This window comes from Lynx canadensis, chromosome B3 (assembly GCF_007474595.2).
Source record: "Lynx canadensis isolate LIC74 chromosome B3, mLynCan4.pri.v2, whole genome shotgun sequence".
Classification (NCBI taxonomy): domain Eukaryota; kingdom Metazoa; phylum Chordata; class Mammalia; order Carnivora; family Felidae; genus Lynx; species Lynx canadensis.
In genome coordinates, this window is record NC_044308.2 from 30,551,172 (window position 1) to 30,577,658 (window position 26,487).

At 57.6% G+C, this 26,487-nt stretch overlaps 1 protein-coding gene across 1 annotated transcript in view; it reads left to right on the forward strand.

The window, feature by feature from the left end:
* Positions 1 to 2,490: 2,490 nt before the first annotated feature.
* The window catches only part of CSPG4 (chondroitin sulfate proteoglycan 4), a 34,244-nt gene continuing 10,247 nt past the window's right edge, over positions 2,491 to 26,487 (forward strand). The window contains 3 exon segments of the mRNA XM_030317644.1: positions 2,491 to 2,584; positions 20,718 to 20,881; positions 22,296 to 25,838. Coding sequence (XP_030173504.1) covers positions 2,491 to 2,584; positions 20,718 to 20,881; positions 22,296 to 25,838 — 3,801 coding nt within the window.

A 26,487-nucleotide genomic window follows, 5' to 3' on the forward strand; every position in this document is an offset into this window, starting at 1 on the left:
ACACAGACACCACACCATCACACTACGCTGTGGTGGTTAAGAGCACTGGGCTTGGGGTCAAAGACCTGGTTCCACATCTTCGCAGCTGTGTAGACTTGCTCAAGCCCCTTAATGTCTCTCAACCTCAGTTTCTTCATCTGTAAAATGGGGCTCAATTTTGTTGCAAACTATGAAGTGTCATTATACTTGGGAGGTCAGTCACTAGTGAAAGAGAGGGCTTGGACACTCTGAAAAATGGTGTGGAGTTTCCTCAAAAAACTAAAATTAGAAGTACCATACGATCCAATATTTCCCCTTCTAGGTATTCAGCAGTTCAGAACCGCAGAACCTCTGGATCCAATATTTCCACTTCCAGGAAGAAGAAATCAGAAACACCAATTCCAAAGGTTACATGCACCCCTCTGGTCACAGCAGCATTATTTACAACAGCCAAGATATGGAAGCAGCCCCAGTGTCCATCGGCAGATGGATGGATAAAGAAGATGTTGTGTATATGTACAAAGCAACATTACTCAGCCATAAAATGAAAAGAGCAAAACCTTGCCCTTTGCAACGACATGAATGGAGTTAGAGGGTATGATGCTAAATGAAATAAGTCATACAAAGTCAAGTACCGTCTGGTTTCACTTATATGTGGAATCTAAAAAACAAAACAGGAGCGCCTGGGTGGTTCAGTCGGTTAAGCGTCCAACTCTTGATTTCAGCTCGGGTCATGATCTCACGGTTGTGAGATCGAGCCTGTAGGCGGGCTCCACACTGAGCATGGAGACTGCTTAAGATTCCCTCTCTCTCTCTCTCTCTCTCTCTCTCTGCCCCTCCCCAGCTCAAATGCGCACTCTCTCTCTCAAAATAAATACATAAAATAAAAATAAAAAACAAATGAACAAACAAACAATAACAGAAGCACAGTCATAAATACAGAGAACAAACTGGGGGGGTGCAAAATAGGAAGGGGATTAAGAGGTATAAACTTCCAGTTATAAAATAAATACATCACGGGGATGAAAAGAACAGCACAGGGAATAGTCGATAATATTGTTATAACTTTGATGACAGATGGTAACTATACTCATTGTGGTGAGCCTTTTGTAATATATATATACCACTATGGTTACATCTGAAACTAATATAATATATAATATTTATACATATAATATACATTATAATATATAATTTATAATTTTTTTAATAAGAAATGTTTAAAGGTGGGGAGGAGCTGGGAAGAGAGTGCTGGTGGGGTGGGGGTGGGAGCGGGCTAGAGCAGGCAGGTGTGAAAGAAGGATTCTGTTGAGAGAAGGGAGGGGACAGCACTCTGGGGCACTCTTCCACCCATCTGCTGGACAGAGAAGCTGAGGCCAGGCGATGCAGATGCTGGGGCCAGGCAGAGAGCGGGCAGAGTCTCCGGGGTTGGACGTTCTGTCTCAGGAGAGCCCTCTCTCCTGTGGTTTGGGACAAGACTGATGTTGTTGCCTGGCGGGGGAGCCAAGAGGAGCAGGGCTCAAAAGCTTTTAGGTGGGAGCTAAATCCAGGGCCAGATTTCCAGGAGGCAGCCCCAGGAAGTTGAGACACCTGCATTCAGGTGTTAGGATGCCCGGGGTTCTAGTCCCAAAGGGCCAGGGACCTACACTCCCCCTCGGGCCTTGTAAGAACCACTTCCGGCTCTGAGCCACAGTTTTCTCTTCCATAAAATGAGGGGTGGGGGGAGTGGTTCTCACTCACCTCACAGGGTTATTTTGAAGCAAATGATACTGTGGGATTGAGAATCCCTCCTGCCTTGTGGGAGAGTCTAGAACATCTCTCCTTTACAGGCTGGGAAGTGGAGGCTCTGCAGGGCAGAGACGGTCAAGGTCACAATGCCAGAGGACACAGAGCAGTGCAGAACCTCAGACCAGTGCCTCTCTGTCCAAATGAAGACCCGAGGAGGCCTCAGAGAAAGCAGCCCCAAAACAGTCTCCGTAGTGGTAGACAGCTGTCCTCCTAGGCCTGGAGCAGACACACACACACACACACACACACCAATCCCTGCAGGGCAAGAGAGAGACAAGTGAGGTAGGTGAGGGGGCTTGCCCAGCTCAGGTCTCCTCCCAGAGGGGGTCCCCTGGAGCCCTTGGGTCAGAGCTCAGGGAGGGCTTGGATCTAGGCTCCTCTGCGACTTTGTTCCAAAACTCCAGGGTGGAGCCTGGGTCTAACGGAGCTGTAAGGGTCCTCTCACCCCTGCCCGGGGAGGAGGCAGCCCAGCACGGGCCCTTTAAGAAAGTTGGGGGTGAGGGGGGCCAACGGGGGAGCCCCAGCCTGAAACCGGAGCGCGGGTCGGCGCCTGCCCCGCCCCCGGAGTTAAGTAAGGCGGCGGCGCGGGCAGCTCCAGAGCCCCAGCCCGCGGCGTAGAGCAGCCTTGTCTCAGCCCGCGCCTTGGCGCCTTCGGTGTCCGGGCTCCCTACTGCCACTCTGCTCGGCTCCTCCTCGCAAATCCTGCTGCACAGCCGGGCCGCGATGAGCTCCGGCCAGCAGCCTCCGCCTCCAGCCCCTGCCCTGGCCCTGGCCCTGGCTTTGACCCTGGTCATGTTGGCCAGACCTTCATCCGCAGGTGAGTAAGGGGCCTGAGACCCCCAACCCAGACTGCCAGAGCTGTGGGGGGCTCCTGAGGTAGAAAAATGGGACAAGAGGGCCCAGAAGCAGCCCCCACTGGGAGACAAGCTCCTGCCATTCCAGGCTGGGCTCTCTGGGAGTCCCAGTCCGGGGTAGAAGCAAGATCCCCCCGTGATAACTCTCCATCTTGAGGCTTCTGTGGGCTCTGGCTGGCTGAGGCTGGCCCCAGTCGGTCGGCCTAGGGTGTGGCCTCCGTGCAGGATAGTCCGCTATACCCAGTGGGGCTGCCCAATGCTGTCTGGGCTCCCTGAGCCCAGCAGGCTTTTGGTGACGGCACTGGTGCCCACAGGACACTCAGCGACAGCAAGAAGCCAGTACCCCAGCCTCAGCAGTCCAGGCCAGGAATGGTGAGAAAAGGGCAGGGAGCCACCCTGCCCCACCCTCCATGGGGTCCCACATGTACCTCAGTCTCTCCCGCCTGCCGCTTCCTCTGGTTTCCTCCGACCACTCTGGGACCCTGCTCGGCCCCGGGTGCATTTGACTGTACGGCCTCTTCACCACCTTCCTCCTGCTCTCCTCTCTAGCTCCTGTCTCCCCTCCCCACTCTCCTAACTCAGAAGGCCTGGTTAGTGACAGGCTCAGCCTCCTAGGGCCCCTCAGATATCCTGCACCCCGGCAGGAGCTCGTCCCTCAGACAGCCCTGGGCAACCCCCACCACATTTCCCTGTCCCCACCATTGGTGCTCGACCCCAGCAGAGACTGAGTGGCAGTTCACCTTCTGAGAGGCACTAGGGTGCATGTCCTTTCTGTTAAATGCCAGAAGTCCGCGATCACAGCATTCTCCTTGAGGTAAGGCCTTAAGAACTGTGGCCTCGGGGCCTATCAGTCATTACTACCCATGTATGAATCATACTCATGTATGTAGTGCTTCAGCCTACATCTTTCAGGACCATTCCCAAAAGCAACAGAAGGGCCTGAATCTCCCTTCCAGGGGCCCAGGCCACACCCTGCTCCCCATCACATAGGGAAGCCAGCTCTAATGGACAGCATCACGAGGTACCCAGAGGGGAAATGAGTCAGGGGAGGACCCCCCACTGGGGTGAGTCAGAGCTAGATCCCCAGGCTCCTTGCTTCTGTTCCCAGGGACCCCCTCCTTCAAAGTCTCGGGGTCTGGGTGATGGGCTGGGCCTCTGGAGAGGTGGGAAGGGGCCATCTGAGGTGACTGGAGAAGGATGCTTATCCAACCTGCAGACTCCAGCCAAGAGATTCCAGCACCCCCATCTCCTTGGGCTTCAACCGAGAGCCATTCTCAAATACCTTCTCAGCAACAAAAACATACAAGCATGGTGCTGGGCAATGAGGAGTACACAGAAATGGATAGGCTAAACTTGAACTCTTTTAGGAGACAGAAAAGCAAATTAAAATTCAAACAGCAGATCCTATCATGTCTGCAAAGATCCAGATGAAGAGTACGGGGAAGAGAAATTGACAGGCAAGCTGGGGCAGGGCCGAGGGTGATCCTCGAGCCAAGGCTCGGAGGATGGGAAGGGGGTCAGTATTCTAGGCAGGAGCTCCGCCTGAGCTAAGGCACTGAGGTGGATATGAGCAGATCATGTTGAGATAGGAAGACCAGCAGCCTGGTTAGAAGGCATATTTTGAGCACAAGCCAGGAAGAGCCATTGGACTGGGGCACAGAATCCTTAAATGGCAGAATACGGCCCACAGCCTATGCTCTGTTGGCAACGGGGAACCGATGAAGATTTTAGAGCAGAAAGTGGCATGGCACCAGTGGGGTTTTATAATGTTAAGCCAATCCCTACCTTTAGGAAGAATTTGGAAGTGGGGAGGGGGCAGGAGGGCTGGTATCTTCTCCCCCACTCCCAGGCAGATTCCCCTTCAACAACCCATCTCTGTCACCATGCCTGCCTTACTTCCCTCTCCTGGTAGGATCAGCCCCCCTACCTGAGGAAGGCATCACTCCCATCCTTACTGGAAACCCCAAGCCCAAAGGCCCTCAAGGTCTCAGGTATCAGAGTGAGGCGCACTGGGATGTTTTCCCTACATTCATCAACATTCCAGAGCACCTAGGCCATGAGGCCTGGGAATCAAGCCCCACTGGAGACCATCTGGGCCAAACTTCCAATGGTACAGACTGGGAAACTCAGACCCCTGAAAGGGAGCAAAGTGTTCTAGGTCCCACAGAGGATCCTGGCAGCCCAGGAAGAGCCCCCATCCCTGCTCTGAGGGAGCTCCCCACCTGCGTGGGACCTTAGGCTAGAGCCATGCTGACATGGTGTGGATGATAAGTGTGGTGTCCAGCTCCTTCTGAGCCCTATGGGAGGCCTTCAGCAGAGGGACAAGCAGTGCAGGAGATTGGGTTTGAGCTGATGTGGAGATGGCGTTCCAGTCAGGGGAACAGCATGAGTAAAATTGAGAGGTCAGAGTGAACACAGAGCCCGCGGGGCCAGTGGCCTCCATACCTCTTACCTGGCTGGCACAGCTGACTTTGAAAGACAGAAGGTGAAAGAAGGTTGAAGTCGGACTGGGTGGGGCAGGAGTTCCTGGTAAGGAGGGTTCTGCATTCCCCGCGTGAGGACTCTGAACTGATGAGGGCAGCTTAGAGAACAGGGCCACGGAGGCATCAAGTGCAAGGAATTGAATCAGGGTAGATTCTTCTGCCTCTAGGGATCCTCTGGGGTACCAATGGTACTGGAGACAGCCTCTGAGGCACACGAGCGTGTGTGTGTGTGTGTGTGTGTGTGTGTGTGTGTGTATGTATGCGCAGGTGAGCTTACTGCCCCTGGGGCCTCTGGGGCAGGGCAGAGGCCAGGCCCTTGGCCCGGGCCACCCAGACTCTGGAAAAGCTGTTCAAGAACCAAGTATAACTGAGCCACCCCTCACCCAACATTCGCCTGCCCTCCAGGGCAGGACAAGAAGGGTCTTTCAGTGCTGCCTGCCCCGGGGGCTGTGGAGGGGGCTGCCAGGTGGGCCAGGCGGCTGGCAGTGACTGCAGGAGGGGAGCAGGCTGTGCGTGGAGCTTTCAAAGGAAGCGTATAGGCTGCTTCTGGGAACTGGGCGAGCTGCCCAGGAGGGGGCAGGCAGGGGAGGGGGAGTTGGAAATAGCCCTGACGTACACACTCACTGGCGCACACAGATGTGGGTGTGCACGTGAGTATGCACAACTACGTCCACAGCCAGCTCACTCACAGACCTGGGCTGGGCGGTGCCCGGGATGAGGAGGCGAGGACAGGAGGGGGGCAGGGGGTGCTGTGCTGTGCTGTGGCTCCTACTCAGTGCCGGGAACGAATGAACAAAGAGCCTTCCTCCAGGACTCGAGCCTGCTCCCCTGCTGGTCCCTCTGCTCCTTCACAGCCTCTTCCCAACTCCTGACCCCACCCCGCTCCCCTCTTGCCTCCACTGTACTCCCTGCCCCAGCATATGTCCAGTTTCAACAGTACTACATTATCATTATTACTCAACGTACGTGAGTGATTTTGGAATGAACCGGGTTTGTGTGAACAACTTTGTACTTGGATTCTCCCCAGGGTAGGGGCTCCTAGCTCTCTCGGCTTCTCAAAAGGGCGCATCATTCCCAACAAGGGAGAGGGTGGAGCTGTCTTACAATTGGGCCCCTACCTCCAGAGACATCCCATGGGGGACACTAACCATGTTGGGCCGCAGCCTCACAGCAGCGCTGCAAGTCAAGAAACATTTTATTTTTATGAAACATTCCCCATTTTATAGATGAGGAAACTGAGGCTCACAGAAATGCAGGGCCCAGCCTTAGGCAACTCTCTGGGCACACAGGCCACAGTGTTACCACTCAACAACAGCCCAGATCGGGCCAGGAAGGTAGTCACCCAGCAGTGGGCCCAGGCACACCCCCCCCCCCCCAGTAGGGAAGAGAGACAGGTCTTCAAGGGAGAAACAGCTCCTGTGTCCCTATACCCCACCTCTCTGGACCCTCACTGCTTTGTCACAGCATAAGCAGATCCTCTTCAGGAAAGTCCCCTACCCCCCTTGAGGGTTGCGGTGGCAAATGAAGCCATGATCGCCTCAGATGTAGGGCAGCAGCACTGAGGGCTGCCGTCAAGGTGGCCTGGTGGCATGGCTCCCCAAGCTCTGAACAGTGCCTGTCCTGTTGACCATTCCTTCCTCCCGCTGAGCTGCTGCCCAGACCCAGCCATTCCCAGCCTGTGGTGGAGCCAGCTCTGGTGGCTCCGATGTGCTTGTCCACTTCAGTGTGTGTCTCCCTCATGGCTTAATAGTCATGGTGGGTCAGTGAGCTGCCCCACCCCCAGACCTTACTACAGGGGTTCCCCACCCCAGATGAGTCCCCCCACCATGGTTCGTAAGGAAACTGGGGCCCAGGGAGGGGAGGCTACTTTCTCAGAATCACATACCAAGTCTTAGCAGGGTGGGGGCTAGCCTCCCTGCCCTGTGTCCTTGTATCCTGGTTTGGGTGGTGGCCTTGCCACAGGACCAGCAGCTTCCTGCAGGCAGACCAGGGGTATCCACTGCCTTGCTCCACACAGGACTGAGCCCACAGAAGGGCATATTGATCACTGAGTCAACCAGGGGTTTTCAGACTATGCCCAAGGTGTTCCGGGCTTTACATTCAGAGGTGGCTAAGCCCGGGAATGTGGGAAGCCGGCCCCACCCCAATTCACGCATAGCAGCTCCATGAGCATGTTTACAGATTTGGGTTTTGTGTAGGATGTGGTTTTGGCAAAGTGTTCTGTGGCTTTTTAAAAAAATGGAAAAAAAGACTTGAAAACCAAGGAATTGCTTTGAGTTGAAACATACTGAGAGCAGGGGAGACTCAGGTCAGATACAAGGAAGAACTTCTTGGCTTTCAAAGAATCCATATCAAAACGGATACCAAGGGCCCCTGGAAGATGTCCTTTCCCAGATGGAACAGGTCTGGGGGCCTGAAGGCAGGGAGCAGAACACAATCCCAACTTTCTCCCAGCCACGGATGGGGACTGGCCTCTGCTGCCCCAACATCCCATTCCTGCTGTTCCTAGAAACAAACGGGACATTCCTGAGCATCCTGTAGAGGCCCAAAGACACCTGCTGGGCCCTCCCTCCCCCTCCGATATATCAGCCTCGGCATTCAATGTCATCCTGTGTCCCAAAGAGTGGCTGATGAACTCGGCCATCAGGTAATAATCCATAATCCCTGGCACTCCTCCACCTTTGTTCAAGCTGTTCCCAGGAACTGGTCTTCTCTGTTTCTCCTCATCCTTCAAGGTCTAGCTCCAGCACCTCCACCTCTGTGGACCTTTTCCAACCATTGATTGCTGAGGGCCACAGCCTGGTCTTCTCCTTCCTGGGGCCCTGCCCTCCTTCACTATGGGGTTACGGGCCTTTCTGCCCCCTAGTCCATGACTTCCATCAGTACGATGCCCAATAGGTACATGTACATGCATGCGTGCACACACACACACACACACACACACACCATACAGTGTTGCTCAGCAGCCAGGCTCAAGGCCTAGCAAGGAGAGTATCCAACCCTGCAGCCAGCGATCCTGGGGGAAACCTCCAGCTCAGGATTCATACCCCCCAACTCCAGGGCCGAAGCAGGGCCTCTGGCCTGGGCCAGCCTGCTCTCTGGGGAGATGGTGGGGGCTGGAGAGAGGAGACCAACTTCCTTTCCCACCTAAGAGCAACCCTCCCCCACCCACATTTCAGGAGGGGCCAGCTATAAATATCAGTGGGCCCAGGATGCTGATTCCCACGACTCCAACCCCTCCCTGCCCCTTCCCTGTGCACAGCAGCTGGGGCCAGCCCAGCTCTCCTGCAGTTGGAGGCTGGCCAGGCCGGCCTCAGGCCCAGACACACACACACACACACACACACACACACACACACACTTCCCACCATGGTCAGGGAAGGAACAAATCACCCTTTTTGGGTGCCTTGGAGCAGCTAAGAGTGTGCCTTCTCCCGCCCTTCAGTCCTGACTCACTCCACCTCTCCCTCCTCGGAGTCCTCAGCTCCAGGAACCTCTACAGGGCTGGGGGAGGCAGGAGAACAGGCACACAGTGGTAAGGAACACGGTATTAGAGAGCCGAGGATCAAATTCCAGCCCTACCACTTGATGCATGACCTCAGGAAGTGATTTGACCTTTCTGAGCTTCAGTCTTCTCTGTAAAATGGGGATAAATGATTCCTACCTCCTACGTGTGTTGAGGACTCAAGCCTTTTGCCAGACTAAATGCTTAGTAGGTACCCGCTCCTGAGGTTGCATTTTCTGTTATTACCATTTTCTTCTGCAGTAGGGGCAGCCTAGCAATAAGGGGACTTTTTGAGAAAGGTTCCAGAGTAAGGGATTGGATGAGGCAGCCCTGTGAGCAAGTCTGTGTGGGACTCAGTGACATGGAAAAGGGGAGGTGGGTTCTCAAGGGAGCTCTCAGCCGGCTGCTGTCTGCCCAGAACCCTTCAGAAAGGGGGAGGGGGTCCTGCATCCGGCCAACTCCCTGGACAGAGGCCCAAATACCTCTCCCACTGCGAGGAGCAGCAGGACAGCCCTTCCCAGCCCCATCCCAAAGCCTAACAGCCCCTCAGATGGATCATTGGCCCTGGGTGCAACACAATCAGTATGTGTTGAAAGAATGAGCAAATGAGACTCAGACTCTGAGAGCAGATGGGTGGGAATGAATGAGCAGGCACCGGGAACTTTTGTAGGATGGGGAGCCTAGACACCCATCTTTTCCCTGCTCCCTGCCCAAGCCTGGGGCCCCTCTGGAGGTCAGGGTGGAAGGCAGGGCCTGGTGACGTGAAATGGCTTCCACAGCTCCCATGGGGCTGTTGCACTGCTCCTTAAGCACAGTCACTGCATCATGAGGAACAGAATCCAGACTGAGGGAGTGAGGGACCCTCTCTGCCTTGAGCTGCTTGGACCCATTGGGGGTGTTGGTGATGCCCAAGTCCATGTATGTGTGAGACCAGAGCTGGCGAGGTGAGAGGAAGTGAGTCTTGGAAACTGGCTGCAGAGAGTGCCAGCTGTAGGTACACTCTAGATAAGAGGCTGGGCAGGGGCTGGGCACTCAGGTTAAGATCCGGGTGTGTGGGCATCCTCTGCCTTCACCCCCATAGCCTCTTCTCAAAAGACCACTGGGCACAGCTCAGCCAGCTCCCCGGATGTTCTAATAGAATCCAGGCACCCGCCCCCGGCTGAGGCTCCATCTTTCAGCATCTGGCGCCCGTGTGCTTCCGGCCATCCATCTGAAGCCCAGCTGAGCTCTACCAGAGTCAGGTACTCAGATGGGGGCCTGTCCCTCCAACTGTTGACAGCCTTGAGGCAGGAGAGATGTAGGGACCGGAGCCAGCTGTGCAACCACAGTCCTTGGGATACCTAGCCCTGCTGTGTGGCTTTGGGCAGACTCTCCCTCTCTGGGCCTCTGGGTAGAATATTCAGTCCCCAAGGTCAGCTGTAAAATTCTGAGCTCAAGCCTCTTGAGAATAGGACAGGGGGCTCTGCTTCTGTCCAGAGACAGCCAGCTGCTTGTCTGGGGCCATACAGCAAAGTGGGCTGGTCCTGGAAGGGGGGCGGAGAGGCTGCCCAGCCTGCCTGAGCTCCCCGGCACCTAGAAACCATTTTCCCAAGTTGGCATGAAGCGCCGGGGCTCTCCCGGGATGAGGGTAGCGGCCCTCCTCCACCCCCCGGTTCCCATCTTCCACCCCCTTGCCCCAGCCCCACCCTACCAAAAATAAACCCAGACCACCCCATTTTGTACCAGCCGGACCCACCCAGCCCCTCCAGAGCCAGTTGAGTCACCGCTCCAAGCTGCTCCTTTTTTTAACTGTCTGAGTCACTGGTTGTGGCCGTGGCTCCATGACACATGCCTCAGGCTACAGCCACGCCACAGCCTCCAACGGCACAACCAAGGGAGGGGTCCGAATAGAGGCTGGCGGCAGGTGTGAGCCCAGGCCGCAGCCTCTGCCAGTAACACCTCCAGGCCTGGGGGAATCCGCCCCCTAGCAAGCCAGGGCTCAGACCTGTCCCCAATGGCCCTGGCACTACCTTGCCTCATCAGCCCAGGACCGTCTTTCAGGGAATCTTGGTGACAAAGCCCATCGGGGTCCACCATGCCCCCACAGCATTTCTTAGCCTCCAACAGGTCTGGCCCTCCCACCTTGAGACTGAGGGTCTCCAGGCCCTGGGCCCTGCAGCGGTGGGAGTGGGCAAGTCTTGGCCTCCTGGGGTGATGGGCACAGAGATGCTTAGTTCGGGCCGTTCCTTACTGGATCCAGCTCAGACCTTGACCACACTGCCCAGAGCACCATGAAGACTTTCTGTGGCACAGAGGCTTCCACTTGAAGTCCCTCCTGGCTTCTCTATCCCCTTCTCCACATGGTGTCAGCCAAGCTACAGGCCTCTCTTCCCCCATCCCTCTGTCTCTTCCCCGTGTCTGTCTCTCGGTCTCTGACCCTGCTCTGTTCCCTTTCCTTCACCCATCCCCGTCCCCGTGGCAACCCAGAGCACTGCCTCTGCATCCGGCAACCCCCAACAGGTCCTTCCTTGTCTTCCCAGCAGACACAACACACCCTCACCTCCACGCATTCCCACAAGGGGCTCTGGGCCCCAGGGACCAATCCTGAGAGAAATTTTCCATCCCCTCACCCAAGTCCCCTCCTTCCCCCACCCCAAAGCACAGGCTACATCCTGTCATCCTGTCATCCTGTCATAGGGGATGTCAGGATCCCACGGGCACTTCCTCAGAGGCTGAGAAAGGGGGGCAGGGGGCCTGGGAATGGCCCCACCCCCAGCCCCTGCCTGAGCGGGAGCCTGCACAGCCTCAGCCCCAGCCATCTCCTGTCTGTGGCTATGGCCTCCAGCTATAAATAGGGGCTCTGATGCTATTTTCTTTAAAAACAAGCACCAGACTCTTTCACCACAGGCCCAGAAAAGCACTCCCTGGCTGGGGCAGTCCCCGACCTCGCCCCAGCCATTGTGTCCAGCCCCCTGCCTGGGCACTGGAGTCCTGGAGGGAGAGGAGGACTGAAGAGAAGCCGGGAGGTGAGACACAGTGGGGGAGAGAGCTGGGGCCAGCTTGCAGACGGAGCCCCTGCGGCTGGCTCAACCAGAGAGAACGCAGCTGCCCCCTCCCCACTTTGGACCCCTCCCCCTGCTTCCCATCTCCCTTCACCAAGCAGAGCCAGTCTTGTTCCGGAGACACAGGGTGTTAGCAGAGAGGCCACAGTGGCACAACTCCCCAAGCCACAGCTGAGCGTCTTTGCAGAGAAGGAACTTTGGGCTGTGGGGAAGAGTGGGGGAAGACTTCCTGTCCTGTCCGAAGGAGCAGGAGGGCATTCCACAGGCAGAGAGGGAAGAAGAGCTGGCCAGGCAGGAGGCCCAGCCTGAGCAAAGGCTGGGAGTGGGGACCTGTCAGTCATGGATGGAAAACAGCCCAAGGTCTAGCGAGGCTGGCATGTGGGGTGTTCAAGGGAGGTGACCAGGAAAACCTGGCAGGGCTGGGGCAGGGTCACCCAGCACCTTCAGTGCCATACTAGGGTGGGGGCTTGATCGTGGGGCAACGAGGAGCCATCGAAGGCTTCCAGACAAGGGAAGATGACAGAGTGACTTTCAGTTTGGGTTAACTGTGGCTGCTATTAGCAAAACAAGGCAGGAACTTCATTGAGCCAGACAAGGGATGGTGACCATCTGCCTTGTGGGATGGCACAGAAGAGCAAGAGGGGGAGATGAATTTGAAAGAGAATTTGGGGGCAAGATGGTTGGAACATGGGGAAGGAGGAGGGAGAATGTCCAAAACGACTTTCAGATTTCCACCCAGCAGTGGGTGGGTGGTGAGGCCTTCTCTGGAAGGCAGGCAGGTTTGGGAACAGATGACACTGAGTCTGGCTGGAGCTGGGTGGGCTTGGGTGTGTCTGGTACAGATGTCTCTGGGGAATTGGCAGGTGGGTCCAGAGCCCCGGAGAGTTGGGCTTGTGGCCTCTTAGGCCAGAAGTGGCTGCACTATACCGCTGTAGTGACCACACCTCTCTATCAGCCACTAACGGCTGAGCTGGGCTGGGCAAGCCAGGTTTGTGTCAGGCTCCCCATCCAGGCTGCACAGATGGGAAGACTGAAACCAAAGAGAGCATGGCTGCATGTGGCTAGGAGGTGTTGGGGGAGTGCGGTGGGGGGGAGGGGTGGGGGGGGCGGTGGAGGTAGTTCCCATCCCAAGCCCCTGCTTCCTCTGGTCTCCTGGACATGGGACTTCCACCTGTGGGATTATCCCCTTCGGATAGGGCAACTGAGGCAGAGGGAGCGGTGGCTTCTCCAGGACACACAGACTCTTGAGCACAAGCTGGGCCAAATTGGTCCAGGCCTGTGTCCAGACCAACAGTCATTGCTTCCGCTAACCCCCCTTCCCAGCTCACACACTCACTGTCTCCAAGCCCAGTCTGCCAGGCTCGGGGAAGCCCCAGGGCACCTCCCCAAGGGCCCTACCCCTAACGGTTTCTCATCCCAGAGCTGAAAGGGAGCTCAGAGATGAGCAACAGGCTTCCACATGCTTTCTGACTCTGGATTCTGCCCAAGAGAGGGGGTGGCCCCACAGCCCCCCTGGGCCAGGCTTCTTGCGCACGCCCTTGCCTCTCCACCCTCTTCCCTGACCTCTAAGACCCCCAGTGGGCATGGCCGACACTTATCACTGGCTTTTGGAACATGCCATCCTTAGCCAGCCCTGGAGAAGAGCCCTCCCTGATCCAGCCAGCCCCAGAACCGGACCCGCGTCCAGCCACACCAGGAGAGGCTGGCTGCCAAGCCAACCATGGAAAGCAAATGCTCTCCCCTCCCTTCTTCGCTCTCCCCAACCCCAGGAGACCCTGAAAACAGGAAGGGAAAAAGTGTGTCTTCCCCAGGCAAGGGGCCAGCTCTCACACCCTCCTCCCGTTGCCCCACTTCCGATTCACACGCAACAATAACCACCCCCCACTGCTTCTGTGTGCACATGCCCCTCCCTGATACCACAACACCCAGCTCCAGAGCCCCGAGCACAGGGGCTCAAATCCAGCTCTGCCACTGCTCCTCCTGACGTCTTAGCACAGGTGGTGCCCTCTTTGAGCCTCAGTTTCCTCACTGGTAAAATGGGAGCTACTTCACGGGACCTTGTTGGGGGAAGGGGCTATTGAGCAGGCCCAATGCCAGGTGAGGAGGGTCCCTTGCTCTGTTTCTTCCCCACGAGACCCCCTACCTCAGCCTGGGCCCTCTAAGAGGAGGGTCCCTCCATCCCCCCCCAGGGCCAGGAAAGCTGGGGAAAGGAGATATGGAAGAGGGCCTGGAAATCCAGCCGTCTCCCTGCACAAGGAGGAAAATTATAAGGCAAGGAAAAGCCTCTCAGAATTGCTCCATACCACAGCAGCCCCACCCCCTGTGCCTCAGGCTAGGGGAGCGACCGGGCTTCCTACAAAGACGCCATTGAGGCCCTGCTTCCTCCCCACCCCGGCCCTCCAGCCTGGGTGGACTCTGAGCTGCTTCTTCCAGCAAACCTCTCATTTTCCCTCCCGCTTCCTCTGTGCCACACATGGCCCCAGGGTTGGGACATGTGGCTGGGAGCCCAGGGTACCAGCCCTGCCTCTGTCAGTGTCTATGGACCAAGTTTAGCATCGCCTAATCCACCAGTTCAGGGATACTCACCTTCTAGAAGAGGTCCCTAAATTGGAAATGTTTATATATATACATATATATATATAGGAATATATATACATATATATATATAGGAATATATATATAAATATACATATATATATAGGAATATATATATAAATATACATATATACACATACATATATATATATATATATATATATATATATATATATACCCCTTGGCTTGGGTGGCTTCTAAGCTCTTGGTTAGAGGACGAGCCACTGAAGCCAGGGACCAGGGTCAGGATTCAGCCAATAGCTGAGGAAACTGTTGCCCTGCCCTGGCCTCCTTGACCTTGCAACCAAACAGAAGGTCAAGTGCCCTGACAGTGAGTCCTGTGGTTCAAGAGTTCTTGGAATGTAGAGGAACAGGCCCACATTGACCCCGGCCGAGGTTCCCATAGGGTTGAGATGAGGAGGCCATTTGCCGTGAGCACATAGAGCCTGGCGTCCCGCATTCTACTGGGAAGCTACTATCTGCCAAGAGGAACAGCTACTTGTCTAAGTTCCATGTGACTTTGAACTAAACTACTGTTGTTCCTATGGGCGTGGCTTGTGGGGTAAGAGAGGAGCAGGTGGTCAGCAGGCCTCTGAGGTGGCTTTGGGTTATGGACTCTCAGGCTGGAAGCAGGGAGGAAGGAGAGCTAGAGCAGTGAGTGCTATGAGTCTGCAGGTGTGTGTGCATCTCCCAGGCAGCTAGCCCTGGCAGGTAGTAAGCATCTGGGCTTGGCTCTTGTGATCCCATTGTCACCACCATGAGCAGGTTATGTTGTCCCTTTGATCTGACCTGAAGTCTTTCCCTGTAACCTTCCCCCTGGTTACTCTCAGAGGTAATAAGCTTGGTGATAGCTCAGTTGAAAGGACCGAGCCTTGGGACGTGCTGAGGTGGGGGCTGACACCGAGTAGGCACAGGGTCAGGCATGCTCAGGAAGGGTCATGTCCAGTATCTAGAGCCCGACGGGACCCACCGCACCACATCCTCACCTGCCCCACACTCCCCTCCATACACTGTGATACGTGGCACTGACCTGCACTCAGTCACATTCGTGGCTATATGCCACCCACTGTGACCATGCACAGGTCTTGGATGCTCTGGGGGACTGAGTATCAGCACACGGCATTGCTTTCCCAGCTCTGAAATGGAAGGGGGCAGTGCAGGGATCTCCAGCGCCACTGGCCCCGGGGTCTGTAGCTCTGGTTCTAAATAAGTTTCCACCCTTCCCAGCCTCCTCAGAAGTGCCCTGGCTTGGGAACAGAAAGCTGGTAAAGAAAAAGCACATCCCTTGGAGGCACAAGGGGAGGGGATCTGGCCTGAGTTCTGCGGGACCTGGGTGACCTCAGGGTGGGCCCAGCTGCTGGGGCAGGGCACCTGGCCCATCCTTACTCTCACACAGGGCCACCCACATTACACCCATAGGGGAGACAGAGAGCCCTTCATCCCTGCCTTGGCCCTCCTAGGGCACTCCCCCACAGCCCCCCTCTGACTTCTCAGAAGGACTCTCCCAGCCTCACCCCTGTCTGCCTAGGATGTGGATCTGGAACAGGATCTGCACACCTGGTGCCAAACCCCAAGGAGCTACGGTGAAGAAGTCTGGCTTCGCCGGAGAGCAGGACCCCTCCCCCTCCCAGCTGGCTGGCAGCACCCCTGCCTCATTCTCCTCACGCCTGTCCACAGCCTCAGGCTTGCTCCGACATCCAGCCTTCTGTGTCTCTCTTGGTTTCTCCTCCTTCGTCTCCTTCTTTAAGCCTGTCTGGACCCCTGAGTTCAGTTTTTGTGGAGAAGGTTTTAAAATCTTTCTCATGCCTTCTGTCTCCCCCAGATTGGTTCTTCTTTTCCATGGCTGCATTGCTGTATTTGAGAATGAATGAATGAATGAATGAATGAATATGGACCCCCCTTCTCTCCCCAACTATCTCTCACCTACTGCTCCATCTCAGTACCACTGGATACACCTCCCCAACATACACACGTCCAGCTCTCCAACTGCCCCCCTTTGCCCCCGGGCCCTGGGCATGCCCACTGGCCATCCTGCCCAGCAGCTCTGACTCCCAAACTTCCTCCCTTATAAAGTCAGGCGGCAGCAGACATCAGGAATGCTGCTGAGGCTGCCCGTGACGCATGCTGGCTGTAGGGCCGCCTGGCTGCCCCCAGGCGACCAGGAATGTGTTGGGAGCAGGGCATACAGGGACTGCTTGCCTGGGAGTGGGGTGGGGTGGGGGGGTGCCTGCATGGGCGGGGCTCAGACAGGTGTCTGGGCCAAGAACTGACAGCTTTCTGCTTCTCTGTCAAACTGCTTCTCCTCTGGAGCCTCCGTTTGTCTGTCAGAAAAGAGAAAGCCAAGCACCCTACTGCATGCTAAAGCTGCAGAGAACTTTGACATTGTGGAAGCCATCACTCAAGGATTGGGGGGGTGGCCCAGGGCTGGGGAGGCAAGAGGCCCCAGGCCTCACTCTCTAAACTGTCCTGGGGCAAGGGTGGTGCTCCCAGTTACAGCCGGCACGAGACAGGGGGAAAAAGAGCCAACGGCAAAGAAAGACAGGGAGAGGCAGAGACAGGCAGCAAGGTGGCTAAGTGGCCAAGACAGAGACGGAGGAGATTAGGGAGAGAAAAAGGGAGAGACAGTCTGGCTAGCCCCAGGGGTTTTGAAGACTCAAAAGGATCAAGGTCTGCAGCAACCCCCACCCCCAGTGCCTGGAAAAGGGGCCCCCGCTTGAGACCCTGCCCCTGGCCAGCCTGGGAGAGCACGGTGGGAGCCTCATAGGCAGAGATACTCCCCACATGGTGACCCTTTGTCCCAAGAGCCCGCTGACAGATGAGAGTAGAGTATCATGAGGGAAGTAAGCCTCATGCTTAGGGCCCCCAGAGGCAGGACTCGGGTCCCCATTCATAAACACGTTAAGAGTGCCCCCAGGGAGACAGGAGATGCCGGCACAACCTGCGCCCTGGCAGAGGGTGGCTTGCTGGGGGACGTTGGCCCAAGCTTCACCTCCCCGTCTGAGAAGGGGCCTGGGGGGAAAGACAGGCTCTTTCTGTGCCCCCAACCCTCGTCTCAGAAAGAGGGATGGAGCCACTCTGCCTTGGCCCAGACAGAAGCGCCCTGTCCGTGGGCAGGAAGGGTGGGAAGCTGTGGGATGTTCCACCTTCAGCAAACCTCTGGGAGGGATGGACGGGCGCCGGGCGGGGGGGCGGGAACCCTCCAGGAGCACACGGCCCCTTTCATGGAGCCAGGCCCAGCCAAGTCACGGCGGGCGGCGCCGAGGGGCAGGACGGGCCTGGGCACAATCACTGCTCTGTCCTGGCAGCTCCCAGCCCACACGCGCACACATGCACAAACACACAGCCTTATGCAAACCCAAAACACACCCCCAGCCACCCACACACTGGAACACACACGAAAATAGACCTCTATGTAGTCCTGGACACCCACCTACCTACCGTCTTTCAGGTAGAGAAACCCAGACATGTGGCATTCTTCCTGCCCCTCCCACTTACCCTCCCCTTGGGGCACCCCCCCCCCCCCCCCACCGACCCATGCTAAAGTCTTGGCACCACCCAGGCAGCCCACACCATTAACCCTCTGCCTACCCATATCTGAGAGCAGACTCCCAGACCAGAAAGGGAACTTCGGGACTAATCCCCACGACAGGAGGAGGGACTGGGAAGGAGTGCCCATTTTACAAAATGGTGACATTGAGGTAGACTGAGCCCCTTCTCCTGGCCCCAGGGGAAGCCCACACAGCTGATACAAGCCTGCACTGGTGTTTGATGGATCATGGGTCTTCCTGACCCAGGAGAGTCGAGGCCAAGTCTCCAAGCAGCACTGATACCTTCTCTCCTCCCCCAACTGCCCTGAGGCCGCAGTCAGGCCGAATAGGCTGGCCCTTGCTACTTTTCCCTCTACTCCTCTGTCTTCAACTGTCCCAGAGCCTGTATATCCCTGCTGCCAGTCTCTCCCTTGGCCTTGCTGCCCATTGAAACCATCCATTCCTCTCCCTCTCTCCTCCTCTACACCACCTTCACCTCCCCAAGGAAGCCCTCTGGGATTGACTCCTAACTCACTTCTCTATCCTGCACTGTCTCTTCTTCATTCACAGCCCCCCTCCAACTGTCTCCCAGAACAGGGTTTCTGGGTTCTTGGAAATGCGGCCCATCAGAGACGATAAGGGGCAGCAGAAGGAGACCAGGAGGTGGGGGGAACGACACCGTCAGAGTTTCCAAAGCCCTGGCCAGCAAGACCTCAGAGGCCTCTGTTGGGGCGAGGGGGCTGCCTGGCCTGTGCACTTCCAGCAGCACAAGGCAGCTTGTGTGAGCGCTTCCCTGCCCAGCCCCACAGGAAACAGCAGGGCCCAGCCCCTCAATAGGCTCATTCAGACCCCAGCTCTCTGGAAAGTACCTCTACTTCCTGCCACCCTCCCACTCTGGCCTGAAAAACCAGGCCAAACAGGCTGCCGCACTCCCCTTCTGGGAGGGGGCTGGAGGCAGGTGGTTCAGTGGTTAGAGCCAGCCATCTACTTCACTTCCTGCCTGGTGTAGGCCCTGACCGTGACCGTGTCGCGCATCCACCCTTAATAAGAGGGAATGTGGATGGGTGTGCGAGCTCACGCCCACTCAGGAGAGGGAGACGGACCCCTTCCCCTTGCATGGCAAACAGGTGAATGTTTAGCTTTCTGGGAGAGAGAACCCTGATTTGTAGCGTTTGCTTCTTTCCATTGTATAAATGTTCCCACCGGGCAACATCACCTGGCTTGCAAAAATCCTGAAAATTTAACAGTCAGCTCTTGCCAGCTGCTATGAGCTCCAGGCTGCCAGAGTGACGGATCCATCCTGCGGGGGCCACTTGCCCCTGACCTTCCTTTCGACTGCCCTCAGTTTAGCGAGCTGCATTTTGGTCTCAAGAATCAAGGAACGCCCTTGCAGATACGGCGCCCCTGCAGGTGCCTGCCCCCTGTCAGTTCTCTGGTCTGCCCCTCACTGGCACCAAGCTCTGCTGGGTCTGCTGGGTTTGGTGGTTCTCATCTGATACCTTTAGCCCCTCAGACGAGGTTCTGGCATTGCCAGCAAGTTCTGGCAAGAGGAGTGAACTCAAGGGGTTCCGACTCAGCCTAAGAGGAAGAGCATTATCGTTCTTGAACATCTGTCCGGACTCCTCCAGTGGCCGATGCCACATCCTCAGGCCCATGTCAGCTGGCTCAGGCTGGCCAGGGGCACGTGTGTGGGCTGGTGCCAGATCGTCCCTATCAAGGCCATCGGCCTTTACTCACTCACACGGGGTTTAAGAGAAGCCCAACAGAGATGAGTCACCTTTTTAACCCATTCCCGTCTCCCCTCCCTTCCCTAGCCCTGGACATCTGGGGACAGAGTCAAAGTTATATTTGGCCCTAATCTCTGCAAAAGGAATAAACCAGAAATTGTTGCAGCTGGTTGGAGGTCAAGGGAGGCTAATTCGGGGAAGCTGTTTGGAGGAGGCGGCAGCTTAAAAAGAGGAGGTATCCCGGTGCGGGACAAAAGGGGCCCTGCACAGTGACCACTGACCTTGGGAAACCCCAGATATGGCCTGCTTAGGCCATGTGGACCTGAGAGGCCCTCTGGCCCGCTCTCCAAACCTTCGGCCCCTCCCAGGCCTTGTCTTCAGACAGACCCAGGCTTGGAGAAGTCAGCTGTTTTTCCCCAGCCGTGGTGGAAACAATAGGGCCGGATCTGACCACTCACCAGGGACTATCAATAGCTCTTCAGCAGGAAGCAATATGGGGTGATGTAGGAAGTTCTGGCCCATTTGGGGTCCAGCAATGCACATGGTCTCCATCTGGCCTCAGAGCCTTTGCTCCTTGCTGGACTCAAGCTGATGAGCTGCCACCCCCACCCCCAAAGACAGCTGGGAGCATGGTCCAAGAGAGAAGCGGAGATGGTGGGTACCACCACCAAGCCCCAGCCGTGGCCCCAGGCCACCCACAGAGGTCGGTCATGGCGTGGAGAGTGTTGCCCAAGAGCCAAAGCATGGGGCATGTCGTAGAAAGAATTTGAGCAGGGATCAGTTTGAGGTAGGAACGGTTCTCCTGGAACTCCATTTCTGGGGGCTGCGACCACCAGGCCAGGTGACACAGTGAGGGATGGTTTCCCTTTAGGCCCAAGAGGGACTAGACCCAGAATGGAGAATCCTCTAGGGCCCAGGAGAGGAGAGTCAGAGCTGGCAGAGGCCCCTGGCTCCAGGAACCTTTGAGGAGGAGACCTGAGTTGCTTGGAATGGCTGGGTCTGGCTTCCTGTGGAGCCAAGTCTGGGCTGGACACAGGTGAGGCGGTGCCTTCTGGTGCCAGGACCAGGCAGGTGACAAGGCAGTGCCACATAGGAGAACTGTGCGGCCGCACCAGCATGAAACCCCCTCCCTGCAGCCCAGCCCACCTGTGTTCTCTGCAGTACCTCTCCTCCTCCAGGCAAGAGTCTGAACTTTGACCCCAGCTCCCTCTCTCCCAGCCTCCTTCTTTGGTGAGAACCACCTGGAGGTGCCCGTGGCCACAGCTTTGACCGACATAGACCTCCAGCTGCAGTTCTCCACGTCCCAATCCGAAGCCTTGCTTCTCCTGGCAGCAGGCCAGGCTGACCACCTCCTGCTGCAACTCTACTCCGGACGTCTGCAGGTCAGTGACATCTCCCTGCTGGCCTCCTCCTCCAGCTTTGAATGGCCCCCAGCCAGTTGGGTGACCTGGTGTGAGTCACTTTCACCTTGGGGTCTCTAGGTCTCCACTGTGCAATGGCAGCTCCAAACGGGGGACTCCCACACAGACGGGCTGTGCCCTGCAGCCCTCCACCCACACTTCCCCCCACGACCCCCAACCGGGCTTGTGCTTTACCACACCACCCACCTGCATTCCAGCCCCCAAGTGGTCTCTCACTGCCAGGCCCCCGCTCATTCCACTCCCTCTGCCTGGGCCCTGCCTCACCCCAGCCCCGCCTTGAGTGTGGACATCACTTCTTCCAGGAGGTGCTCACCTGGGCTGGGTACCCTCTCCTGGGCTCCCAGCAACCCCTGCAAATCCCTCTGCCCGAGCACCAGTCACCCTGCAGCTCCGTTGTCTGTCCATCATGGTAACAACCAGCCTACCAAAGCGTCTCCATTTTTCCGTTTCATCCTACAAGTCACCCCCAGCTTTATTAGCAAGGAGTCTTCTGGCTCTATCTTGAGGCTCCCCCCAGCCGTGAAGAGTTTGAGAACCTGAGGCCTTAGTCCAGATTTGGGAAAGCCATCTGTTTCCACACCCCAGCGGGGAGAGGACTATGGGTGGCCATCCATCTGCTGCTGCCATTGCTTCTCACTGCCACAAGGTGTCACTGTTGAACAAAGGCCTGGTACAGCCTGGCACTGATGCTTTTCCCTTCTGCCGGGTACGGTGATGCCACAGCCCTGTGGAGGTGCTCCGTACTTGGACTCCCAAGGCCACAGTTCTTAGTTCTCTGCTCTTTCAGTTCTCACACTCTGCCACCACCCATTCTAGCATCTGGTTGTGGGAACACCACACCTGAGTCAGTTCTGGTGCCAAAGTCACAGAGACAGAACCACGTTCTTCTCTCCCCAAGGATCCCTCACCTCAGGTCAAGGAGCTTTTGTTTACTTAACCTTCAAAACAGAGAGCTTCTGATTGGGCCCCCATCCCTGAACAGTGACCCAGTGACCCCAAGGCGTCCAGGGGATTCCCACGTGCCCATTTTCCCAGGGGTGAATCTTCTGGATGCCAGGGTGGTTTTTCTGATGGCTCTCACTCAGAGGAAAGTGGGAGAGAATTAAAAATACAGGCTGAATCTCTAGGGAAGCATCTTGCTACGTGTCATTCCCTGATTCACATCAGGGGCCCCAGAGCCCATCCAGACCCAGCACAGAGATCACTTTGGTGAGCGTTTGGGGGATGAGTAAAGAGGTGGCAGGAAGGGGACGGGGGTGGCATGAGAATCTCTTGTCCCAGGCCCTCTGCTCTGGGGACTCCAATGTGGCAGACCAACTGTGTGCTTACAGTAAAAGCGGATGGATCCCCACTGCATTCCTCCCTCTCTCCTCAGGTCAGACTCACCCTGGGCCAGGAGGAGCTGAAGCTGCAGACCTCAGCTGGGACTCTGCTGAGCGACTCTGTCCTCCACACCGTGCAGCTGACTATTTCTGACCGCGAGGCCTTGTTGTCAGTCGATGGGCTCCTGAATGCCTCAGCCCCAGTCCCGGGAGCTCCCCTAGAGGTCCCCTATGGGCTCTTCCTGGGGGGCACTGGAAGCCTTGGCCTGCCCTACGTGAGGGGAACCAGTCGGCCCCTGAGGGGCTGCCTCCATGCTGCCACCCTCAATGGCCGCAACCTCCTGCGACCACTAACGCCAGACGTGCCTGAGGGCTGTGCTGAAGAGTTTTCTGCTGATGACAGTGTGGCTCTGGGCTTCTCTGGGCCCCACTCACTGGCTGCCTTCCCTGCCTGGAGCACTCGGGATGAAGGCACCCTGGAGTTTACACTCACCACTCGGAGCCACCGGGCGCCCCTGGCCTTCCAGGCAGGGGGCCGGCATGGGGATTTCATCTACGTGGACATATTTGAGGGCCACCTGCGGGCTGTGGTCGAGAAGGGCCAAGGCACTGTATTGCTCCACAACAGCGTGCCTGTGGCCGACGGGCAACCCCATGAGGTCAGCGTCCACGTGGATGCTCACCAGCTGGAAATCTCCGTGGACCAGTACCCCACACGCACTTCCAACCGTGGGGTCCTCAGCTACCTGGACCCACGTGGCAGTCTCCTCCTTGGGGGGCTGGACACAGAGGCCTCTCGCCACCTCCAGGAACATCGCCTGGGCCTGGCGCCGGGGGCTGTCAATGTCTCCCTACTGGGCTGCATGGAGGACCTCAGCATCAATGGCCAGAGGCAGGGGCTCCGGGAGGCCTTGCTGACTCGCAGCATGGCGGCCGGCTGCCGGCTGGAGGAAGATGAATACGAGGACGACACCTACGGCCCGTACGAAGCTTTCTCCACCCTGGCACCTGAGGCTTGGCCAGCCATGGAGCTGCCCGAGCCCTGCGTGCCTGAAGCGGGGCTGCCTCCTGTCTTTGCCAACTTTACCCAACTGCTGACCATCAGCCCGCTGGTGGTGGCCGAGGGTGGCACAGCCTGGCTTGAGTGGCGGCACGTGCAGCCCACGCTGGACCTGAGCGAGGCCGAGCTGCGCAAATCCCAGGTGCTGTTCAGCGTGAGCCGCGGGGCACGCCACGGGGAGTTGGAGCTGGACATCCCCGGTGCCCAGGCACGGAAGATGTTCACCCTCCTGGACGTGGTGAACCGCAAGGCCCGCTTCGTCCATGATGGCTCTGAGGACACCTCTGACCAGCTGGTGCTGGAGGTGTCAGTGACTGCTCGGGTGCCCGTGCCCTCCTGCCTCCGGAGGGGCCAAACTTACATCCTGCCAATCCAGATAAACCCTGTCAACGACCCACCCCGCGTCATCTTCCCACACGGCAGCCTCATGGTGATCCTGGAACACACACAGAAGCCGCTGGGGCCAGAGGTTTTCCAGGCCTACGACCCAGACTCTTCCTGCGAGGGCCTCACCTTCCAGCTCCTTGGCACCCCCACCGGCCTCCCCGTGGAGCGCCGAGACCAGCCTGGGGAGCCAGCAACCGAGTTCTCCTGCCGGGAGCTGGAGGCGGGCAGCCTAGTCTATGTCCACCGTGGTGGGCCTGCCCAGGACCTGACGTTCCGGGTCAGCGATGGGCTGCAGGCCAGCCCTCCCGCCACCCTGAGGGTGGTGGCCGTCCGGCCCACCATTCAGATCCGCCACAACACCGGGCTGCACCTGGCCCAGGGCTCCGCCGCACCTGTCTTGCCCGCCAACCTGTCGGTGGAGACCAACGCTGTGGGGCAGGATGTGAGCGTGCTGTTCCGAGTCACCGAGGCCCCGCGGTTCGGGGAGCTGCAGAAGCAGGGGGCAGGTGGGGCCGAGGGTGCTGAGTGGCGAGCCACGCAGGCATTCCACCAGCGGGACGTGGAGCAGGGCCGCGTGAGATACCTGAGCACCGACCCACAGCATCGCACGGAGGACTCTGTGGAGAACCTGGCCCTGGAGGTACAGGTGGGGCAGGAGATCCTGAGCAATCTGTCCTTCCCAGTGACCATCCAGAGAGCCACAGTGTGGCTGCTGCGGCTGGAGCCACTGCACACTCAGAACACCCAGCAGGAGGCGCTCACCACAGCCCACCTGGAAGCCACCCTGGAGGAGGAGGAGGCAGGCCCAAGCCCCACCACCTTCCACTACGAGGTGGTTCAGGCCCCCAGGAAGGGTAATCTTCGGCTACAGGGCACACGGCTGTCAGATGGCCAGAGCTTCACCCAGAATGACCTGCAGGCCGGTCGGGTGACCTACGGGGCCACAGCACGTGCCTCGGAAGCAGTCGAGGACATCTTCCGTTTCCGTGTCATAGCTCCGCCACACTTCTCCCCACTCTATACCTTCCCCATCCACATTGGTGGTGACCCGGACGCCCCCGTCCTCACCAACATCCTCCTCTCGGTGCCCGAGGGTGGCGAGGGTATCCTCTCTGCTGACCACCTCTTCGTCAAGAGTCTCAACAGTGCCAGCTACCTCTATGAGGTCATGGAGCGGCCCCGCCATGGGAGGTTAGTTTGGAGGGGGGCACAGGACCAGGCCACCACGGTGACATCCTTCACCAACGAGGACCTGCTGCAGGGCCGGCTGGTTTACCAGCATGACAACTCTGAGACCACAGAAGATGACATCCCATTTGTGGCTACCCGCCAGAGCGAGGGCAGTGGTGGCATGGCCTGGGAGGAGGTACGGGGCGTCTTCCGCGTGGCCATCCAGCCTGTAAACGACCACGCTCCCGTGCAGACCATCAGCCGCGTCTTCCACGTGGCCAGGGGTGGGCGGCGGCTGCTGACAACAGACGATGTGGCCTTCAGTGATGCTGACTCTGGCTTTGCCGACACTCAGCTGGTACTGACCCGCAAGGACCTTCTCTTCGGCAGTATTGTGGCTGTGGATGAGCCCACGCGGCCCATCTACCGCTTCACCCAGGAGGACCTCAGGAAGAGGCGAGTCCTGTTTGTGCACTCGGGGGCCGACCGCGGCTGGATTCAGCTGCAGGTGTCGGACGGGCAGCACCAGGCCACCGCGCTGCTCGAAGTGCAGGCCTCCGAGCCCTACCTCCATGTGGCCAATGGCTCCAGCCTCGTGGTCCCTCAGGGAGGCCAGGGCACCATTGACACAGCCGTGCTCCACCTGGACACCAACCTAGACATCCGCAGTGGGGATGAGGTCCGCTACCGCGTCACGGCTGGCCCGCACTGGGGGCAGCTGCTCCGGGCCGGCCAGCCAGCCACAGTCTTCTCCCAGCAGGACCTGCTGGACGGGGCCATTCTCTACAGCCACAACGGCAGCCTTAGCCCTCGAGACACCCTGGCCTTCTCTGTGGAGGCAGGGCCTGTGCACACAGATGCCACCCTGCAAGTGACCATTGCCCTAGAGGGGCCACTGGCCCCGCTGCATCTGGTCCGGCACAAGAAGATCTACGTCTTCCAGGGGGAGGCGGCTGAGATCAGAAAGGATCAGCTGGAGGTAAAGGACCGGGGGCCAGAGAAGGGGGGCCCTTCCATCCAGCCTTCATGCCCTGTGTGCTCGGATGTTTGGGGATGTGCCCATGGTGACTCCTGGGTCGGGTGTATGTCCACACCTTGGGTGTGCGGCTGTACCCGTGCATGTTGTATGCCTGAGAGTTTCTGGGAGAGTTTGTGTGTCTGCCTGTGAGTTGTGCGGGCCTCCACATGTCACGTGTACACGTGTACATGCTGTGGCTAACCATGCAGATTCCTGCCCCCCCGACCCATGGAATCTCTGAAGTGGAGCCTGAGAGTCTGTATTCTAATAGTAAGTTCCCTGGAGGGTTTTCATGGGTACAGACTTAGAGGACTGTAGGCCTTGGAGACAGACTCATTTGACCTCCAGGCTCCTGAATCCTCAGCTCTTTTCCAAGACCCCAAACCAGGCCTCAGGATCTGGAGAGAGCTGCTTACCATCCAAGAACCTCACAGAGCAACCACAGGCCATCTAGCGGACCTGCCAACTTGCTGTGTGACCTCAAGCCAGTCCTTGCCCTCTCTGGTACACTGCCAATTTCACACTGCCAATTTCTGAGCCGCTTGTGGTTCTGGCTGTCTGGGTTTTGGGGGTGACTTTGACTAAACATGTCTGGCATCAGAAAGGCTTT